The sequence below is a fragment of the Hypanus sabinus genome, chromosome 27 (assembly GCF_030144855.1).
Source record: "Hypanus sabinus isolate sHypSab1 chromosome 27, sHypSab1.hap1, whole genome shotgun sequence".
NCBI classification, from domain to species: Eukaryota; Metazoa; Chordata; class Chondrichthyes; order Myliobatiformes; family Dasyatidae; genus Hypanus; species Hypanus sabinus.
This window is the reverse complement of record NC_082732.1, coordinates 2,951,359-2,970,439: the sequence shown is the minus strand read 5'-3', so window position 1 is coordinate 2,970,439 and position 19,081 is coordinate 2,951,359. Positions and strand designations below refer to the sequence as shown.

Sequence of the window (19,081 nt, the reverse complement as noted above, 5' to 3'; positions counted from 1 at the left end):
CCTCCTTTCTTAAAGAGTGGAGTGATATTTTCAGTTTTCCAGTCCTCTGGCACCATGCCAAAGTCCAAATGATTTTTCAAAGATCCTTACTAATGCCTCCACAATCTCTACCACCACCTCTTTCAGAACCCTAGGGGGCAGTTCACCTGGTCTGGGTGACTATGTACTCATAGGTCTTTCAGCTTTTTGAGCACCTTCTCCCGTGTAACAGTAACGGCACTCCCTTCTCTTCCCTCACACCCATCAACATCTGGCAGACGGCTAGGGTCTTCCAAAGTGAAGTCTGATGCAATAACTCATTTAATCCATCTACCATCTTCTTGACCCCTGTTATTATTTCTCCAGCCTCATTTTCTAGTGGTCCTATATCCACACTCATCCCTCTTTTATTTTTTGTTACATACTTGAAAAAACCTTTACTATCCACTTTGATACTGTTTGCTAGCTTGCTTTCATATTTCATCTTTTCCCTCCTAATGATTCTTTTAGTTGCTCTCTGTAGAGTTTTAAAAGCTTCCTAATCCTCTACCTTCCCACAAATGTTTGCTTTGTTGTACGCCCTCTCTTTTGCTTTTACATTCGCTTTGGCTCCCTTTGTATAATTTTGCAATTTGAACATTTCTTCATTTTTGTAATACATCAATCCTGCACCTTCATTTTTCCTAGAAACTCACACTACTGCTGCTCTGCTGTCATCCTTGCCAGCATCTCCTTCCAATTTACTTTGGCGAACTCCTCTCTCATATCACTGTAATTTCCTTTACTCCACTGAAATACTGCTACCTCAGACTTTACTTTCTCCCTATCAAATCTCAAGTTGAACTCAATCATATTGTGATCACTGGAAGTCAATTTACAACAGAGGGCTCAGAGTTCAAAGTAAATTTATTATCAAAGTACATATATTGTATGTCACCATATACTGCCTTGAGATTTTAGTAGTCATTCGTTAGATGAAAGAAATTCAACAGAATCAAGAAAACTACACTCACAACAAGTGATAAACAACAAAGTGCAAAAATGAAAAAAGTAAATAATTAGTATTTTAAATAGATTTGTCAAGTCCCTAAAGTGAGACATGCGATTGTGGAATCAGCTCAGTGTTGAGGTGATGGGAGTTAGCTTGATGGGTAGTAACTGTCCATGAATCCAGTGCTACGGAACCTAAGGCTCCTGTACTTCGTGACGGAAGCAGGGAGAACAGAGCATGGCCTATATGGTGGGGGTTTTTGAGGAAGAATGCTGCTTTCTTGTGGAAACGGCCCTTCTAGATGTACTCAATGGTGGAAGGGTTTCCCTGTGATAGACTGGGCTGTGGGCTTTTCCATTTTTGGGCATTAGTGCTTCCACACCAGGCCATGATAGAACCAGTCAGGACACTGTGCATCTATAGAGTTTTGTCAATGATGTACCTGTGCAAACTTCTAAATAAGTAGAGGCACTGCAGTGCCATCTTTGCAATGGCACTTATGTGATGGTCCCAGGACTGATCCTCTGAAATGGTAACGCCAAGGAATTGAAAGTTACTTATCCTTCGCCACCTCTGTTCCCCTCATGAGGTCTAGTTCATGGACCGCCGGTTTCCTTCCCTTGTAGTCAATAATCAGCCTTTTGAATTGGCTTTGGTTTTTCAATCTCCCTCCTTCTGCCAATTTGTCATCACCTTTGATCTGGCCAACGAAAGTGGTGTTTTCAGAAAATTTAACTATGATACTGGAGCTGAAATTAACCTCACAATTATAAGTACAAAGTGAGTAGAGCAGCCTCGTGATGCTCCTGTACTGATGGTGATTGTGGAGGAGATGTTACCAGTCCAAGCAGGAATGATAGCAGAGCAGCAATGGCAAGAGAAAATTGAGTATACATTTGCACAAGCTATTGAGGCCTAGGTCTTGGAGCTTATTAATCAGTTTTGAGGAGTGATAACCTTGAAAGCAGAGCTGTGGTCAATGAAGACCATCCTAATTCAATGAAGAGCATTCAGATATTCCTGGGCTGAGTGAAGAACCAACCAAATGGCAACTGCCGTTGACCATTTGTGATGGCCAGCAAATTGGAGTGGATCCAAGTCACTCCTTGAGCAGGTGTTGACGTATTTCGTGGTCAACCTGTCAAAGCGCTTCATCACAGGGGATGTAAGTGCTGCTGGATGATTATCACTGAGGCAGGTAACCAAGTTCTTCTGCCGGATACTAGGATGACTGAAGCAGTTGGGTACCTCAGACTTCCGAAGCTAGAGATTAAAGATATCAGTAAACACTCTAGCCTGATGATCATCACAGGTCTTCAGTACACGGCCACGCACACTATCTAGGCCAGAGGCTTTCCATAGGTTCACACTCTTTACGTTGTCACCATGAACCATTCATTTGCACTAATCATATATTTTGCTCTTCTCATAGTCTCGTCGACTCCCACCACAACATTACCACATACCTACACACCAGAGGCTACTTTGGCCAGTTAACCTACCAAGCCAACCACCTTTGGGACTTGAAAGGAAACCAGAGCACTCAGGGGAGACTGACGCTGTCAACGGAAGAACATGCAAACAGCACCAGAGTCAGGTCTGAACCTGTTCAAGGTAGCAACTCCATCAGCTGCACTACTGCTCCACCCTCTATTCTGTAGTTTGTAGGAGAATGAGCAGTGAAAAGTTTGACTCGGTGCTAGATTACCAGCTGAGGAGTGTCAGTGGCAGCCACTTAGAACTGAGAAAAACAGGGAATTTTTTTCTTTCAGAGGGGGGCAATTCACTGGAATGCTCTACCCCATTGAGGCTCTACCCCATCATGAAGGAGCAGGGAATTGGGGGCTTTGTGGAGCAAGCACATTCAAGGGGCAGAGGTCAGGGTGAGATCAACCATGAGCTTATTGAATGATGGGGCAGACTTGAGGACACGAGCACCCTACTACTGATCCTTTGCTCTAGAAAAAATTTTAAGAGGAATATCTCTCTGTGACTTCTGTTAGTGTCATCTAACTTAGTACAAACTGAGATCAAATCAGGGGCCTCCATCCTGTCAATCAGCTGGGTTAACCATCAGGGGACCTGCTGTATGAAGGGAGTGGGGTGCCGTGATCAGGAATTCAGTGTTGAAACACACTCTGCAGCATGTTAAAAATTAATGCCATATCTCAAATTTAGCAAGAAGCCAAAAAGAGACTCTGAATTTGCCAAGCTGACTAAATAATACATGAATCGTCACCAGACAAGAGTGTGAGTGGGCCATCATTGGAAGCAAAGCGTGAACTCCTCCTAAAGCGGTTTGTACGGCGTAGCTTCAGCATGATGAGTGTTGAATTTGGAATGCTGTGGGTCAGTGAGATACTTTCCAGCTTTCCTCTTCTACATGATTAGAGAAAAATATTTAAGATCGGCTGGGTTCCAGCTGCAGAAAGCTAGCATTCTCCACATCTCATTTCCAAGATCCTCAAGAGAATTTCAAACCTTGTTCACAGTTTTTATAATTCACATACATTGCCAATCTTCACCTTTCCCATTACCCCTTCAGTGGACATCTGTGGCACCTGTAGTCAGTGCTGCTGTCTCACAGCTCCTGTAAACAGGCTCAGTCCTGATCCATTGTTGTTGGTGTACAAACAGGCCCTTCAGCCCATCACATCTCTGCTGACCACCAGGCCTATCTATATTAACGTCGTGTGCCTGTATTAATTCCATATCCTTTTATGCCCAGCTTATTCAAGTATCTACCAGCTGCCTCTTGAAATGTTGTTGCTATTCCATCTCCACCACCTCCTCTGAAAGCTCATTCTACGCACCAACTACTCAATCTGAAAAATTACCGCTCAAGCCACATATAAACCTCCTAACTCTTAGTTTAAACTTAGTTTTATACAGAACAATCATAGGAAACAGACTCTGGATATCTACCCTATCTCTGCCTCTCAGAATATTAGACAGCTCAATTGATCCCCCCTTATGCCTCCTATCATCCAATCTGCTCTGATAATTCAAGACTTCCAATCCAGCCAACATTGTTGGGAATATTTTCTTCACCCTCTCTAGCTTTGTCACATCAGTGTGTTCACCAGAAATGAAAAGCTCGATGTTCAGTTTCACTAACACCTTCAACAGCTGTATCATGACATTCAACAACTCAGCCAATGAAGCCAAGCACCACATGCCTTCCTCACCAGCCTGTCTACCTGTACTCCATTTTCAGGGAACTATGTACTCACAGTTCGACAATACTCTACAGGGCTGTGGGAATTGTCTGTGTGAAATTTGCACCTTTCTCTATGTCTGTCCTGGTCAGGTTTAACTTCACAAAATCTATCACTTTGAGTGGTAAATTTGATTTGTCATTATTGACAAACCTTCTCAGTGTCCGCTCTACCTTCAATGTTGGTGTTATCTGCAAACCTGCTAATCATGACACCTATACTCTGTTCCAAATCTTTAACATATATGATAAACTCCATATATGGACATGCCATTGCCCAGAGGCCTCCAATGTGAAAAACAACCCTCCAGTGCCATCCTCTGCCTCCTATCACAAAGGCAATTTAATTTCCAATTAGCTAGCTACCCTTGGTGCTGTACAATCTAACCTTCTGGACCAGACATCCATGTAGGGCATTATCAAAGACCTTGCAGGAGTCTATGTAGATAATATCTACTGCCCTGCTCCCATCAATCCTTTAAAACACCCATTCATGAGATGCGATTTGCCACACACAAAGCCAGGATGACTGGCCCTAATCAGTACTTTTCAAATGTAAATAAATCCTGTCTAAAAATCTTTCACAATAACATTCCTGCCACTGATGCTCATCAGCCTGTGGTTGCCTGGCTGAGTTTGCATGTTCTCCGTGTGACTGTCTGGGTTTCCCACAACGCAGTCGCTTACTCCCACATCACCGTAAATTTCTCCCAGAATCAATCAAAAATGAAGAATTGATGAGTAAGTGCAAGTAAGAGAAGGTTGCAGGATACTGGGAAATAGGAGAGGGAAAAGACAATAGACAATAGACAATAGGTGCAGAAGTAGACCATTTGGCCCCTCGAATCTGATGTGTTGCTTGGATGTCCGGCATCTGTAGATTCATGTTGGAGACAGCTCTTCAGCTGTGGATATGGGACCTGCCTCCCTCTGTGTTGCTGTAGGTGTAAGATTTCACCTCAGTATGAAGGTAATGTGACCAGGATCATGATCAATAGTTCTGTACATCTTCCTTCCTCTATACATAGTAGTCACTTACATCTCATTGTCCGTACAACAATATAACCTACTTCACTTAGAACTGACCACTTTTAAATTCAGATCCTGAAGCTTAGTTTCTACAGTCACTGAGAGCCTAAGGAAAACGTGGCGAGATTGGTGAATTGATCTGATCTTGGAAAGGGCTGGCAGTGATATAGATGGCCAAATGGCCTCTTTCAATGTGGAATGATTCTTAGACTGAATCAGCCTCTACCATCACCTCCACTGAAATGCCAAACCACAGGGCCAGTGAAGTGTTATGCATTGAAATAGTTCTGCATGGAAGGAAAGGTGCTGGTCAGGTAGATATGGATCTGAACGTGCAGGGTGCTGGTAGCCAGTCAGGTAGATACGGATATGAACGTGTAGGGTGCTGGTAGCCAGTCAGGTAGATACGGATATGAACGTGCAGGGTGATGGTAGCCAGTCAGGTAGATATGGATATGAACGTGCAGGGTGCTGGTAGCCAGTCAGGTAGATATGGATATGAACGTGCAGGGTGCTGGTAGCCAGTCAGGTAGATATGGATCTGAACGTGCAGGGTGCTGGTAGCCAGTCAGGTAGATATGGATATGAACGTGCAGGGTGCTGGTAGCCAGTCAGGTAGATACGGATATGAACGTGCAGGGTGCTGGTAGCCAGTCAGGTAGATACGGATCTGAACGTGCAGGGTGCTGGTGGCCAGTCAGGTAGATACGGATATGAACGTGCAGGGTGCTGGTAGCCAGTCAGGTAGATACGGATATGAACGTGCAGGGTGCTGGTAGCCAGTCAGGTAGATACGGATCTGAACGTGCAGGGTGCTGGTGGCCAGTCAGGTAGATACGGATATGAACGTGCAGGGTGCTGGTAGCCAGTCAGGTAGATACGGATATGAACGTGCAGGGTGCTGGTGGCCAGTCAGGTAGATACGGATATGAACGTGCAGGGTGCTGGTAGCCAGTCAGGTAGATACGGATGTGAACGTGCAGGGTGCTGGTAGCCAGTCAGGTAGATACGGATGTGAACGTGCAGGGTGCTGGTAGCCAGTCAGGTAGATACGGATATGAACGTGTAGGGTGCTGGTAGCCAGTCAGGTAGATACGGATATGAACGTGCAGGGTGCTGGTAGCCAGTCAGGTAGATATGGATATGAACGTGTAGGGTGCTAGTGGCCAGTCAGGTAGATTTGGATATGAACGTGCAGGGTGCTGGTAGCCAGTCAGGTAGATATGGATATGAACGTGCAGGGTGCTGGTAGCCAGTCAGGTAGATATGGATATGAACGTGCAGGGTGCTGGTAGCCAGTCAGGTAGATATGGATATGAACGTGCAGGGTGCTGGTAGCCAGTCAGGTAGATATGGATATGAACGTGTAGGGTGCTGGTAGCCAGTCAGGTAGATACGGATATGAACGTGTAGGGTGCTAGTGGCCAGTCAGGTAGATTTGGATATGAACGTGCAGGGTGCTGGTAGCCAGTCAGGTAGGTACTGATAGGAACGTGCACAGGGCACTCCTGAGAGCAGTTGTGTGTTAGTGTACTCTTTCAGTTAAGAAGTTAAATACCCGGGATAGAAGCCAAGCCCAGCCAGACAAAAACATGACTTATGGCTTTATCTTTTCGTTACGGGTTTTCAATGCACCTAAATCTAGGTAACTCCTGGGTCATTGTCTAAATCATAATAAATTCTTCCTGTTTGGCAGGTTCACTCACTCACCAGGAGGATTTGTCGACTGAGAGATGTGAAAAGTGCAAACAGAACATTGTATGTTAAAACACCTGCAAGGCCAATTCACATTGTAGCCTCTGATGAAATAAACTTCACCTCAGCACATTGTCAAAAACTCCCCAGGGCAAGGGAGCTCACAGAAATCTATTAGCTAATGTCATTCTTCAGAAATTTAACAACCCAAACAAGAAAATGTGTTTTAAAATATAAACCTTCAGGGTAATTTGTGCTGTGCAAATTGTGAATGTCAGTAGAAATAATTGTGCAAGAAGTAGTAAAGGCATCTCGGAGAGAAGCCGTTCTTTTTTGAACTGATCGGGGAAAAGAGGCTAGACCAGGCATGTGCAAACTACGGCCCGCGGGCCATATGCGGCCCGTTAAGCTTTTTAATCCGGCCCGCAGAACTTGATGAAATTATATTAATAAACCTTGTTAACGTTTTTTCCCCACAATTCTGGCATTTTCCCAATAGATGACGCACTCTATATACATTTGTGGCGACCCATTTCCTGGCACATCCGAACCGGCTCACAATTAGCCAGCATTCCGGCTAAGGGAGATAGCCTGCGGGGATTTGCGAGCACAGAGCTTTGGAGCCTCTGCGCCACAGGGGGCAGGTTGAGGGAGGCTTAAAAGTGAGGCTGGGGATTTCGAATAAAGTTTTTTTCTTCGACTGCAGTTACCGACTCCGTGTCGTAATTTTAGCGCTGCATGTAGCACACCGCTACACATTGACCTTTGTTGAGGTGCAGCGTATTACTCCACATTTGCGCTTTACTCTTTGTTCAGCTCGACCTATTTGTGTGAACAGGCGTTCAGCGTCATGAACATCAACAAAGCCAGCCACAGATCCAAGTTAACTGACCAACACCTCAGATCCATCCTGAGAATCGCCACAACAAAACTAAATCCAGACTTTGATGCACTGGCTAAAAAGGGAGACCAACAACACTGTTCCCACTGAAAGTAAAAATAAGTTTCTTTGTTGTGTTATGTAAAAATGCATTTGAAAATATTTTTTTCAATAAGCCTTACATGTTACATGTCATTTCTGTTAAGTGATGGACATGAGTAGTGCGCAGGTGCACGTACGTTCTCAAAATAAAAAAATGCGCTCCAGATCAAATAACGCGCTCCGCATACTGGCGCGCTGTCACGGTTCTGTCCTTGTGCTGGTCATTGTTGAGTTTTGGCACAGGGGACATTTGAATAAGAAGGAGCAGGACAAGTAGACCTGCATCTCCTACCGTTTTTGAAATAAAGACAGGCAGGAGGAGAGTGATGATGATAATATCTTGAAGGATAACAGAATTTTCAGTGCTTTAAAATAATAACTGTTACTATTAAAAAAAGCTGTATTTTATTCATTTAATTTTCAGTGTTTTAAAAGTAATTTCAATAAATAGCTAAATACCATGGGACTTCAAAGACAGATATTTTGTTGTAATGCATTTGTTCATTTTCAATTGAAATTAAAGCACATGTTTTCTACATATCCCATGATATTTTATTTTCTCTTATGAGGTGTATTACCAAAACACTCCGTCCATCTGCTCCTGGTCCGGCCCCCCTGTCAAATTTTAGAACCCTTTGTGGCCCACAAGTCAAAAAGTTTGCCCACCCCGGGCTAGACGGTGCAGGCACGTGACTAAGCACGCCAAAGGTTTAAAAAGGAGAGGAATTTTTCAACAGTCTTCCAAATCGAAGCAAGAGGAGGAGAGGGAAGAAGTAAAGGCATCTTGGAAAGAAGCCTTTTTTTTTAAACTGATCGGGGAAAAGAGGCTAGACTGCGCAGGTGCGTGACATAGCGCGCCAAAGGTTTAAAAAAAAAGACCACCATATACAGCGGTCATCACCATAGTGGCCATTATCGGAGTGGACTGAAGCAGAGTGGGACAGCTTTGGCTCAACAAGCTTCGGCAAGAATAAGCAGAGGCGAGGTTTGAACTGGGCAAGCGGAAGGAAGTCAGCGGGAGAATTTAAAAAGTGAGCAGAGGCTGAGGATGGGCTTCACTCCAAGTGAGGTAAGGCTGGGTAAGTTCCTTTAATTAATTTAATTACCTTAGGAGTAGGTAATGGAGGCAGCATTTAGGGCAGTTGAGTGCTCCGTTTGCAGTATGTGTGAAGTTAGGGCGAGCACAATTGTCCCTGATAACTACACCTGTAAAAGGTGCATCCAGCTGCAGCTCCTGACAAACCGAGTTAGGGAACTGGAGCTGGAGCTGGATGAACTTCAGATCATTCAGGAGGTAGAGGCAGAAATAGACAGGAGTTACAGGGAGATAGTCAATCCTCAGAGTCAGGAGACAGGTGACTTTCAGGAGAGGGAAGGGGATTAGATAGAATGAGCAGAGCAGCCCTGTGGCCGTTCCCATCAATAATAAGTATACCATTTTGGGACGACCTACCAGGGACAAGTTGCAGTGGTTGTGTCTCTGGCACCAAGACTGGACCCTCAGCTCAGAAGGGAAGGAGGGAAAAGAGGAGAGCAGTAGTGATAGGGGATTCGATACTTAGGGGGACAGATAGGAGGTTCTGTGGAAGAGATCAAGAATCCCGGATGGTCTGTTGCTTCCCTGATGCCAGGGTCCACGATATCTCGGATTCAGTTCTCAGTATTCTCAAGAGGGAGGGTGAACAGCTGGATGTCGTGGTCCATGTAGGAACCAATGACGTGGGTAGGAAGAGTGAGGAGGTCCTGAAAGGTGAGTTTAGGAAGTTAGGCACCAAGTTAAAGGACAGGACCTCCAGGGTAGTAATCTCAGGATTGCTACCAGTGCAACACACACGAAATGCTGGTGGAACACAGTAGGCCAGGCAGCATCTATAAGGAGAAGCGCTTCATCAGTCTTGATGAAGGGTCTCAGCCCAAAACGTCAACAGCGCTTCTCCCTGTAGATGTGTTGCTTGAATTTCCAGCATCTGCAGATTTCCTCGAGATTGCTACCAGTACCTCGTGCAGGTGGGTTTAGAAATAGTAAGATAGCGCAGATCAACATGTGGCTGAAGACATGTTGTAGGAGGGAGGACTTCAGATTTATAGATAATTCGGCAGTTTTCCAGGGAAGGTGGGACCTGTTCTGGCGGGATGGTTCACATCTGAACTAGAGGGGGACAAATATTCTTGCAGGTAGGTTTGCTAGAGAGGCTCCAGTGGATTTAAACTAGATCCAAGCGGGGAGGGGAACCAGAGTGTCGGAACAGATGTATGGAAGAAAGAAGAAAAAGAAGATAGTAAAGTTGTTTGCACTGTTAGAGATAAACAGAGAGTAAGAGGTAGAGAATTTCTTAAATGCAATTATTTTAAAGCTAGGAGCATTGTAAGAAAGGTGGATGAGCTTAGAGCATTGACTGATACCTGGAAATATGATGTTGTAGCTATTAGTGAAACATGGTTGCAGGAGGGGTGTGATTGGCAACAAAATATTCCTGGATTTCATTGCTTCAGGTGTGATAGAATCGGAGGGACAAGAGGGGAAGGTGTTGCGTTGCTTGTCAGAGAAAATATTACAACGGTACTCTGGCAGGATAGATTAGAGGGCTCGTTTAGAGAGGCTATTTGGGTGGAATTGAGGAATGGGAAAGGTGCAGTAACACTTATAGGGTGTATTATAGACCACCTAATGGGGAGCAAGAATTGGAGGAGCAAATTTGTAAGGAGATAGCAAATATTTGTAGTAAGCACAAGGTTGTGATTGTGGGACACTTTAATTTTCAACACATAGACTGGGAAGCCCATACTGTAAAAGGGCTGGATGGTTTGGAGTTTGTAAAATGTGTGCAGGATAGTTTTTTGCAGCAATACATAGAGGTACCAACTAGAGAAGAGGCACTGTTGGATCTTCTGTTAGGGAATGAAATAGGTCAGGTGACGGAGGTATGTGTTCGGGAGCACTTCAGGTCCAATAATCACAATGCCATTAGTTTCAATATAATTATGGAGAAGGATAGGGCTGGACGCAGGGTTGAGATTTTTGATTGGAGAAAGGCTAACTTTGAGGAGATGCAAAAGGATTTAGAAAGAATAGATTGGGACAGTTTGTCTTATGGGAAGGATGTAATAGAGAAATGGAGGTCATTTAAGGGTGAAATTTTGAGGGTACAGAATCTTTATTTTCCTGTTAGGTTGAAAGGAAAGGTTAAAACCTTAGAAACACGGATGGTGCCGGAGGATTGGCGTATTGCTCCTGTGGTTCCATTGTTTAAAAAGGGTTCTAAGAGTAAACCTAGCAATTATAGACCTGTAAGTTTGACGTCAGTGGTGGGTAAATTAATGGAAAGTACTCTTGGTGATGGTATATATAATTATCTGGATAGACAGGGTCTGATTAGGAACAGACAACATGGATTTGTGCGTGGAAGGTCATGTTTGACAAATCTTATTGAATTTTTTGAAGAGGTTACTAGAAAACTAGGTTACTAGGAAGAGGTTACTTGACGAGGGTAAAGCAGTGGATGTTGTCTATATGGACTTCAGTAAAGGCCTTTGACAAGGTTCCGCATGGAAGGTTATTTAGGAAGGTTCAATCATTAGGTATTAATATTGAAGTAGTAAAATGGATTCAACGGTGGCTGGATGGGGGATGCCAGAGAGGAATGGTGGATAACTGTTTGTCAGGTTGGAGGCTGGTTGAGTGGTGTGCCTCAGGGTTCTGTACTTGGTCCAGTGTTGTTGTCATATACATTAATGATCTGGATGATGGGGTGGTAAATTGGATTAGTAAGTATGCAGATGATACTGAGATAGGTGGCATTGTGGATAATGAAGTAGGTTTTCAAAGCTTGCAGAGAGATTTAGAACAGTTAGAAGAGTGGGCTGAAAGACAGCAGATGGAGTTTAATGCTGATAAGTGTGAGATGCTACATTGATTGGGGGAGATTGATGCAAGTGCGAGGGAGTCGTGTGACAGGAAAATAACTAGGCATTGGGACCAATGTGATTACTATCAGAGCTCGCATGAAATTGATGGACTAAATGGCCTCCTTCTACAATACATTAATATAATTTGAAAATAAATTGTGACAGGTGCTGAGATTAATGTCTACTGCTTTATTTTCATGCTTGGCGCTCATACAGTGAGACTGTGTCAAAATGACACTTACCTGATCCATACCACAGTGACTGACTGGTCTCCTGAGATCTTGAGGAATTCAGATTCAAGCTGCAGAGAGATGACATTATTAGTGGTAAAGACAATATTACCAAGTCTGATGCTGCCTTTACTTAAAACATCGAATTCAGAGAGTTATCCAATCACATGTGTGATAGCATGCTCTTACAACTGGCATATTGACTACTGGCAAGCTGCTCAGGAATTGCACTCAGTGCAAAGTCCAGATCAACACTCTGCACTGATTGTCACAAACTGGGTCCTAGTTATCCTGGGCAATGAACGGGCTGCCACGAGGCTACATCAGCCGATCTACCAGCCAATGTAATCAAGAAAAGCACAACATATTTTAGAAAACAAATGCCACTGAAATTCCCAGCCTTTGCATCAAGTGCCTATCCTCCAACATACCAGGTAAGTTAGCAGCAAACTGGCTGGTAGTGAATGCTGTGCTGTTATTTATGAAGGTCGGCAAAGATAAACCTAGGCCTATTGACCAGTAAGTCTAATACCTGTGGCAGGGAAGTTACAGGAGTCATTTGAGTGATAAGATGTACATGCATTTAGAAACACGGATTGATTAGGGGTAGCCAGCATGGATTTGTAAATGAGCGATCACGTCTTATGAACTTTTTTGAATTTGAGTTTGTTGATAATATGACAAAACAAAACGTGATGAGGCAGGTTTGCAGCCATGGTTTATATGGCATTTAGTACAGTCTTTTCCACATAGTGGGTCACTCTGGACGGTGAAAGAACATGGGATCCAGAAGAGCTGGCTGACTGGATACACAACCAGCTCAATAGTAGAAAGACCGTATGACCTGAAGATGTTGGAGCAGAATTAGCCCATTTGGTCTCTCCATCATGGCTGAGGTATTATCCATCTCAATCCCATTCTCCTGCCCTTTCCCCATAACCGGCTGATCAAGAACCTATTAAATTCTGCTTTAAATATACTCATTGACTTGGCCTCCAAGATGTCTGTGGCACTTGATTTCACAGATTCACCATTCTCTGGCTGAATAAATACCTCCTCATCTCTGTTCTAAGTGGACGTGCTTCTATTCTGAGGCTGTGCCCTCTGGTCCTAGACTTCCACACTATAGGAAACATCTTCTCCACTTCCACTCTATCCAAGGCTTACAATATTCAATAGGTTTCAATGAGATCCCCCCTCAGTCTTCTAAACTCCAGTGAGTACAAACACAGAGCCATCAAATATCCCTCATATTACTCATATATCCCTTTGATTACTGGAATTATCCGCGTGAACCTCCTCTGCACCCTTTTCGATGGCAGCACATCTTTTCTTAGATAAGAGGCCCAAAACTGCTCACATTACTCCAACTGCAGTCTGACCAATGCCTTATAAAACCTCAGCATCAAATCCTTGCTTTTATCTTCTAGTCCTCCGGAAACAAATGCTAACATTGCATTTGCCTTCCTTACAAACAACTCAACCTGCAAGTTAACCTTTAGGGAATTGTTCACAAAGACTCGCAAGTCCCATTACACCTCTGATTTTTGAATTTTCTCCCCATTTAGAAAATAGTCTATGCCTTTATTCCTTCCACCAAAGTGCATTACCATACACTTCCCAACCAGGTTCCACCAGGCACGTTTTTCCCCCAATCTATTCAAGTCCTTCTGCAGACTCCCTTCAACAGTACCTGCCCCTCCAACTATCTTTGCAAACTTGGCCAGAAAGCCATCAATTTCATCATCCAAATTGTTGACATTTAATGTGAAAAGAAGTGGCCACAACAGTGATTCCTGTGGGTCACAAAGAGTCTCCGGCTAAAGACCAGAATAGGGCCCATTTATTCCCACTCTTTGCTTCCTGCCAACCAGCCACTCATCTATCCCTGTTAGTGTCTTTCCTGGGCTCTTATCATTTAAAACAGCCTCATGTGCAGGACCTTGTCAAAGGTCTTCTGAAAATCCAAGTCAATAATGTTAAACTGACTCTCCTTTGTCTATCCTGCCCATAATTTCCTCAAAGAAATCCAACAGACTTGTCAGGAAAGATTTCCTCTTAAGGAAACCATACTGACTTTCAGAAACAAGAACAAATCTGCAGATGCTGGAAATCCAAGCAACACACACAAAATGCTGGGGGAATTCAGCAGACCAGACAGCATCTATTGAAAAGAGTAAACAGTTGATGTTTCAGGCTGAGATCCTTCATCAGGACTGGAGAAAAAAAGATGAGAAGTCAGAGTAAGAAGGTGGAGGAGGAGAGGGAGAAATACAAGGTAGTAGGTGATAGGTGAAACCAGGGGAGTGGGAAGAATGCAGTGGAGAGCTGGAAGGTCGATTGGTGAAAGAGACAAAGGGCTGGAAAGAGGGAATCTGATAGGAGAGGACAGAAGGTCATGGAAGAAAGGAAAGGGGGAAGAGAACCAGAGGAAGATGAAGATCAGGTAAGAAGATAAGTTGACCGAGGAAAACAGGAATGGTGGGTGGGGGGGAGGGATTGTGAAGGTGGGGCTGCAGAACTACTGGAAGTTTGAGAGATCAATATTCATGCCATCAGGTTGGAGGCTACCCAGATGGAATACAAGTTGTTGCTCCTCCAGCCTGAGTGTGGCCTCATCACAGCACTAGAGGAGGCCACAGGCTAATGTCAGAATGGGAAGTGGTCACTGAGAGTTCCTGCTTTTTCTGGCAGAAGGAGCAGTCTCCCAGTCTATGCCAGGTCTCACTGATATACAGGAGACATACTGCCTTTCGCCTACTTTATCACGCACCTCCAAGTACCCTGAAACCTCATCCTCAATAATGGACTCCAACATCTTCCCAACCACTGAAGTCAAGCTAACTAGCCTATAATTTTCTTTCTTCTGCTTCTCTCCTTTCTTAAGGAGTGGAGTGTCATTTTCAATTTTCCAATCCTCCAGATACATTCCAGAATCTACTGATTTTTTTAAACATTATTACTAATGCCTTCACAAACTCTTCAGCTACCTCTTTCAGAAGCCTGGGGTGTAGCCCATCTGATCTAGTGACTTATCTACCATCTTTTATATTATTGGCTAGCTTACCTTCATATTTCATCTTTTCTTTCCTGATGGTTCTTTTTTGGTTGCCTTCTATTGGTTTTTAAAAGCTTCCCAAATCCTCTAACTTCCCACTAAGTTTTGCTTATTATATGCCTTCACTTTCCCTTTTATGCTGACATCCCTTGTCAGCCACAGTTGCCTTAGCCTCCCTTTAGAATGCTTCTTCATCTTTGGGATGTACTGTATCTATGCTGCACCTTGCAAATTTAGTTCAGAAACTCCAGCCATTGCTGTTCTGCCATCATCCCTGCTGGTGGCCCCTTCCAATCAACTTCGGCCAGCTAGTTGTACAGGACAGTGGTGACACTGTAATTAAGAGTATTGTGTATATTGGTCATTCTGCAATAGGAACAATGCTATTAAACTAGAAAGAATGTAGAAAAGATTTACAAGCCAGAGCTTGAGTAATTGAGTTGGTGGGGGATTTTTCACTGACTAGAACTTTACTCTCCGGAGTAAAGGAATAAAAGCAATGTTATATACATGTATAATAACATCAAGAGGAGCATGGATCGGGAAAATGCAGTCATCTTTTCCCCAGGATTAGAAATCAAGAATGAGAGAGAATAGGTTTCAGGTGGGGGGGGGGGGTGGGGGGAGAAGGACAACTAATTGGAGCTAGAGAGGCTACTATTTTATTACACAAACAATGTTATCTATGTGGAATGAGCTGCCAGAGAAAATGGTTCAGGCAGGTACAATAAAAACTTTTAAAAGACAGTTGGACAGCTACATGGATAGGAAAGGTTTAGAGGGCTGTCGAACAAATACTAGCAACTGGGACTATCTTGGATGGGACATCTTGGTCAGCATGGGACAGTTGGGCTGAAAGGTTAATGAACAACTTAAACATCTCATTCTCTGTAACATGGAGAATGATGCTATTAATCACAGCAGGTTACTAAACAGGACACACACAGCATGTTATCCTAAAGTATTAGCAAGAACTTTACACTGACCAGAAAAAGACAATGACCTGGTGATTAAAGAACTAACGGAATTTACAGCACAGGCTGGCCATTTCAACCAACTATTCCTCTGCACAATTAGTGTTTATTTGTCCAATGTTACCTTCCACTTCCTTTCCAATCACATTTCTCCTCAAATGCATTGTTCCTAATCACTTCAGATCCTCCCACGTTGTAAGAAAGTTCCACATTCTCATTACCGATAAACAAACAAGTTTCACCTTATTCCTGACAGAACATTTGCTTCATAGCACTGTTACGTTTTTGATGCTGTAACAACCTATTAGCCTACTCCAAGATCAATCTAACCCTTCCTTCCTACATAGCTCATAACCTTCCACTTTTCTTTGATCCATGTGTCCACCAAAAAGTCTCCTAAATGTATGAGCCTCTGTCACCACCCCTGGCAGTGCATTCCAGGTCCTACCACTTTGTGTAAAAATCCTACCTCCGACATCTCCCTTAAACTTTCCTCCAATCAACATAAAAGGATAACCCTTAGTATTAACCATTGTCACCCTGGGAAAAAGGCACTTGCTTGTCCACTCTAAGTCTCTTATCAAGCTGTGTCTCAGTCGCTTTCCAGCAGAGAGAAAAGCCCTAGTTTTATGATTCCATCATATTTTCGTGGAGCAGAGTTCTGGAAATACTGCTGCTGGGGCCACCTCCAGACCTCTCTTAATAATTCCAATGCCCTAATATCACTTGGAGTAATGTGAGCAGGCTTGGGCCTGTTATCCAAGAACAGATATGCTGAAACTGGAGAGAGTTCAAAGGAATTTCACAAAAATGATTCCAGGATTGAATGACTTGTCATATGAAGAGTGTCTGATGGCATTCGGCCTGTATTCACTAGAATTCAGAAGAATTAGCGGTGACCTCATTGAAATCTATTGAATGGTGAAAGGCCTTGATAGAGTGAATGTGAATAATTCCTATGTTGGGAGAGTCTTAGACCAGAGGATACAACCTCAGAATAGAGGGGCATCCTTTTAGGACTCAGATGAGGATGAATTTCTTTAGCCAGGGAGTGATGAACCTGTGGAATTCTTTGCCACACACAACTGTGGAGGTCCAGTCTTTATGCATATTTAAGGCAAAGGCTGATAGATTCTTGATTGGTCAGGGCATGAAGGGATACGGGGATTGGACTGAGGAAAATTGGATCAACCGTGATGAAATGGCAGAGCAGACTCGATCGGCCAAATGGCTTAATTCTGATCTTATGTTTCTTCCAATAGGCCATTCAGCCTATCAAGCTTATACTGCCTCTCAGTGCTATCCCACTTCTTTTCCTTGCAACCTATTCCCTTCCTACTTGGTTTTCCTGTCACTCTGACTTACGGCAAACAACTGACCACTTGTGCATCTTCGGGATGCAAGAGGAAATCAAAGCACACAGAGGAAACTACTGTACATGCAAACACAGCAAGAAGAAGCAGTCTCCACGCAGACAGGATCCCTGGTCGGGAATGAAGACGGATTGCTGGAGCTGTGAAACTCAGCAGTCCTCAGCCTGTCCTTTTCTGGGGAAGGCCCCAGTACGTCTGTTTTTTCCTGAATATTCATAGAATTAGCACAGCTTGGATTGATAATCCATGATCCTGCTCTACTCACCGTGTCTATGATTCCTTCAGATATTTCTCTGAAATACGCAGACTCAAAATTTTCCAGTTCAGGAGTGTACTTGATTGAATTTGTGAAGTTCACCAACACCCTGTAGTAAACTGGAAAGAGAAAAACAAGAACCTTTATTGATCAATAAATCAAAGACGTTGGCCATACCATGACCAAACTGCTTATGAGCCAGACCAGCCTCAGATATACCAATTATCAAAGTCCTGGTACAGACACAACATTTACAGGGCTTAAGGAGGTTGTGCAACTCCACACTGACATACCAGAGGACAGGGTGTAACTGAGGTTGCCAGTGCCGACCAGCAACTAAGCCAGATCTTTCTCAATCATTATGGAGGGAGAAACAGCAGGAAAGTGAAAAGCAAGATCCAAAAATGTGCAATGAAAGAATTGCCCAAGTAAGTCATTTTCAATGGTGTCATGGGTCACTTCGGTGTTGGGGAAGTGGGTGGAAGAACGGCTCTGCTCCTCCTCCAAAGGAGCCAGACTGCAAAGCCCAGGCTGAAAAAGGAACTTGTTTCAGCCCTATAAGAGGAAAATTATTTAATTATGGGTTCAAACTCATATATCAACATCCTAGCCCATTCTTACCATCTTCCCCACCCTTCAAGTCAGATCTATTTTAAGCCTCTTTCAGTACTTTTTGTGATTACCTTAAAATTGTATCTCTTCTTCACTAGAAATCATTTAGCACGGAAAGTATCGTCAACCCAGTAACTCCCCTCTGAAACATCACATGAACTTCACCCCATTGGGCTTCTGTAAGCTTTCTGTTCAATTATGGAACGTTCTTTGTCGACCAATTGCTCAGTTGTGAAGAAGATCATGAAATATGTTTCTAATGTAAATGTACGTTTCTAAGAGTGGTGGGTGCCTGGAACATGGTGCCAGAGGTTGTAGTGGAGGCAAATACAATAGAGGCTCATGAGTGAGCACATGAATGCACTAAGTGGAGGGATATGGACCTTGTGTAGGCAGAAAGCTTTAGTTTAATTAATCATTTAATTACTGATTTAAAATTAGTTTGTTAGGTCAAATGGCCTGTTCCTATGCTGAGCTGTTCAAAGTTAAAAGATCCTCTGTGTTATAGGCTGGGCCCCATGAGGACTCAGTAGATTAACAATGTCCTTAGATTACAAAATGCTTCAAGATGCCTCTCGACTGGAATTGGTTTATTATATCACATGTACCAAGATACACTGGAAATTGTTCATACAAATCAAACTGTTAGAGAGTACACTGAGGTAGAACAGAGTAAAACAAGAACGCAGAATAAAGCGAAAATGCAGAGCAGGTGCAAAATCATAATGAGATGCATTGCGAAAGCAAGAATCTATGACTCTCGATACAGCAGGGTGAAG

The 19,081-nt window shown here is 43.5% G+C and overlaps 1 protein-coding gene across 3 annotated transcripts in view; it reads right to left on the bottom strand.

The window, feature by feature from the left end:
* Window positions 1–19,081, bottom strand: part of hspg2 (heparan sulfate proteoglycan 2) — a 521,654-nt gene that overhangs the window by 324,730 nt on the left and 177,843 nt on the right. For all 3 annotated transcript variants that reach the window (XM_059951673.1, XM_059951675.1, XM_059951674.1), the window contains exons 4-5: window positions 17,700–17,809; window positions 12,042–12,100 (exon numbers count right to left, since the gene is read on the bottom strand). In XM_059951673.1, coding sequence (XP_059807656.1) covers window positions 12,042–12,100; window positions 17,700–17,809 — 169 coding nt within the window. The remainder of the gene's footprint in view (window positions 1–12,041; window positions 12,101–17,699; window positions 17,810–19,081) is intronic.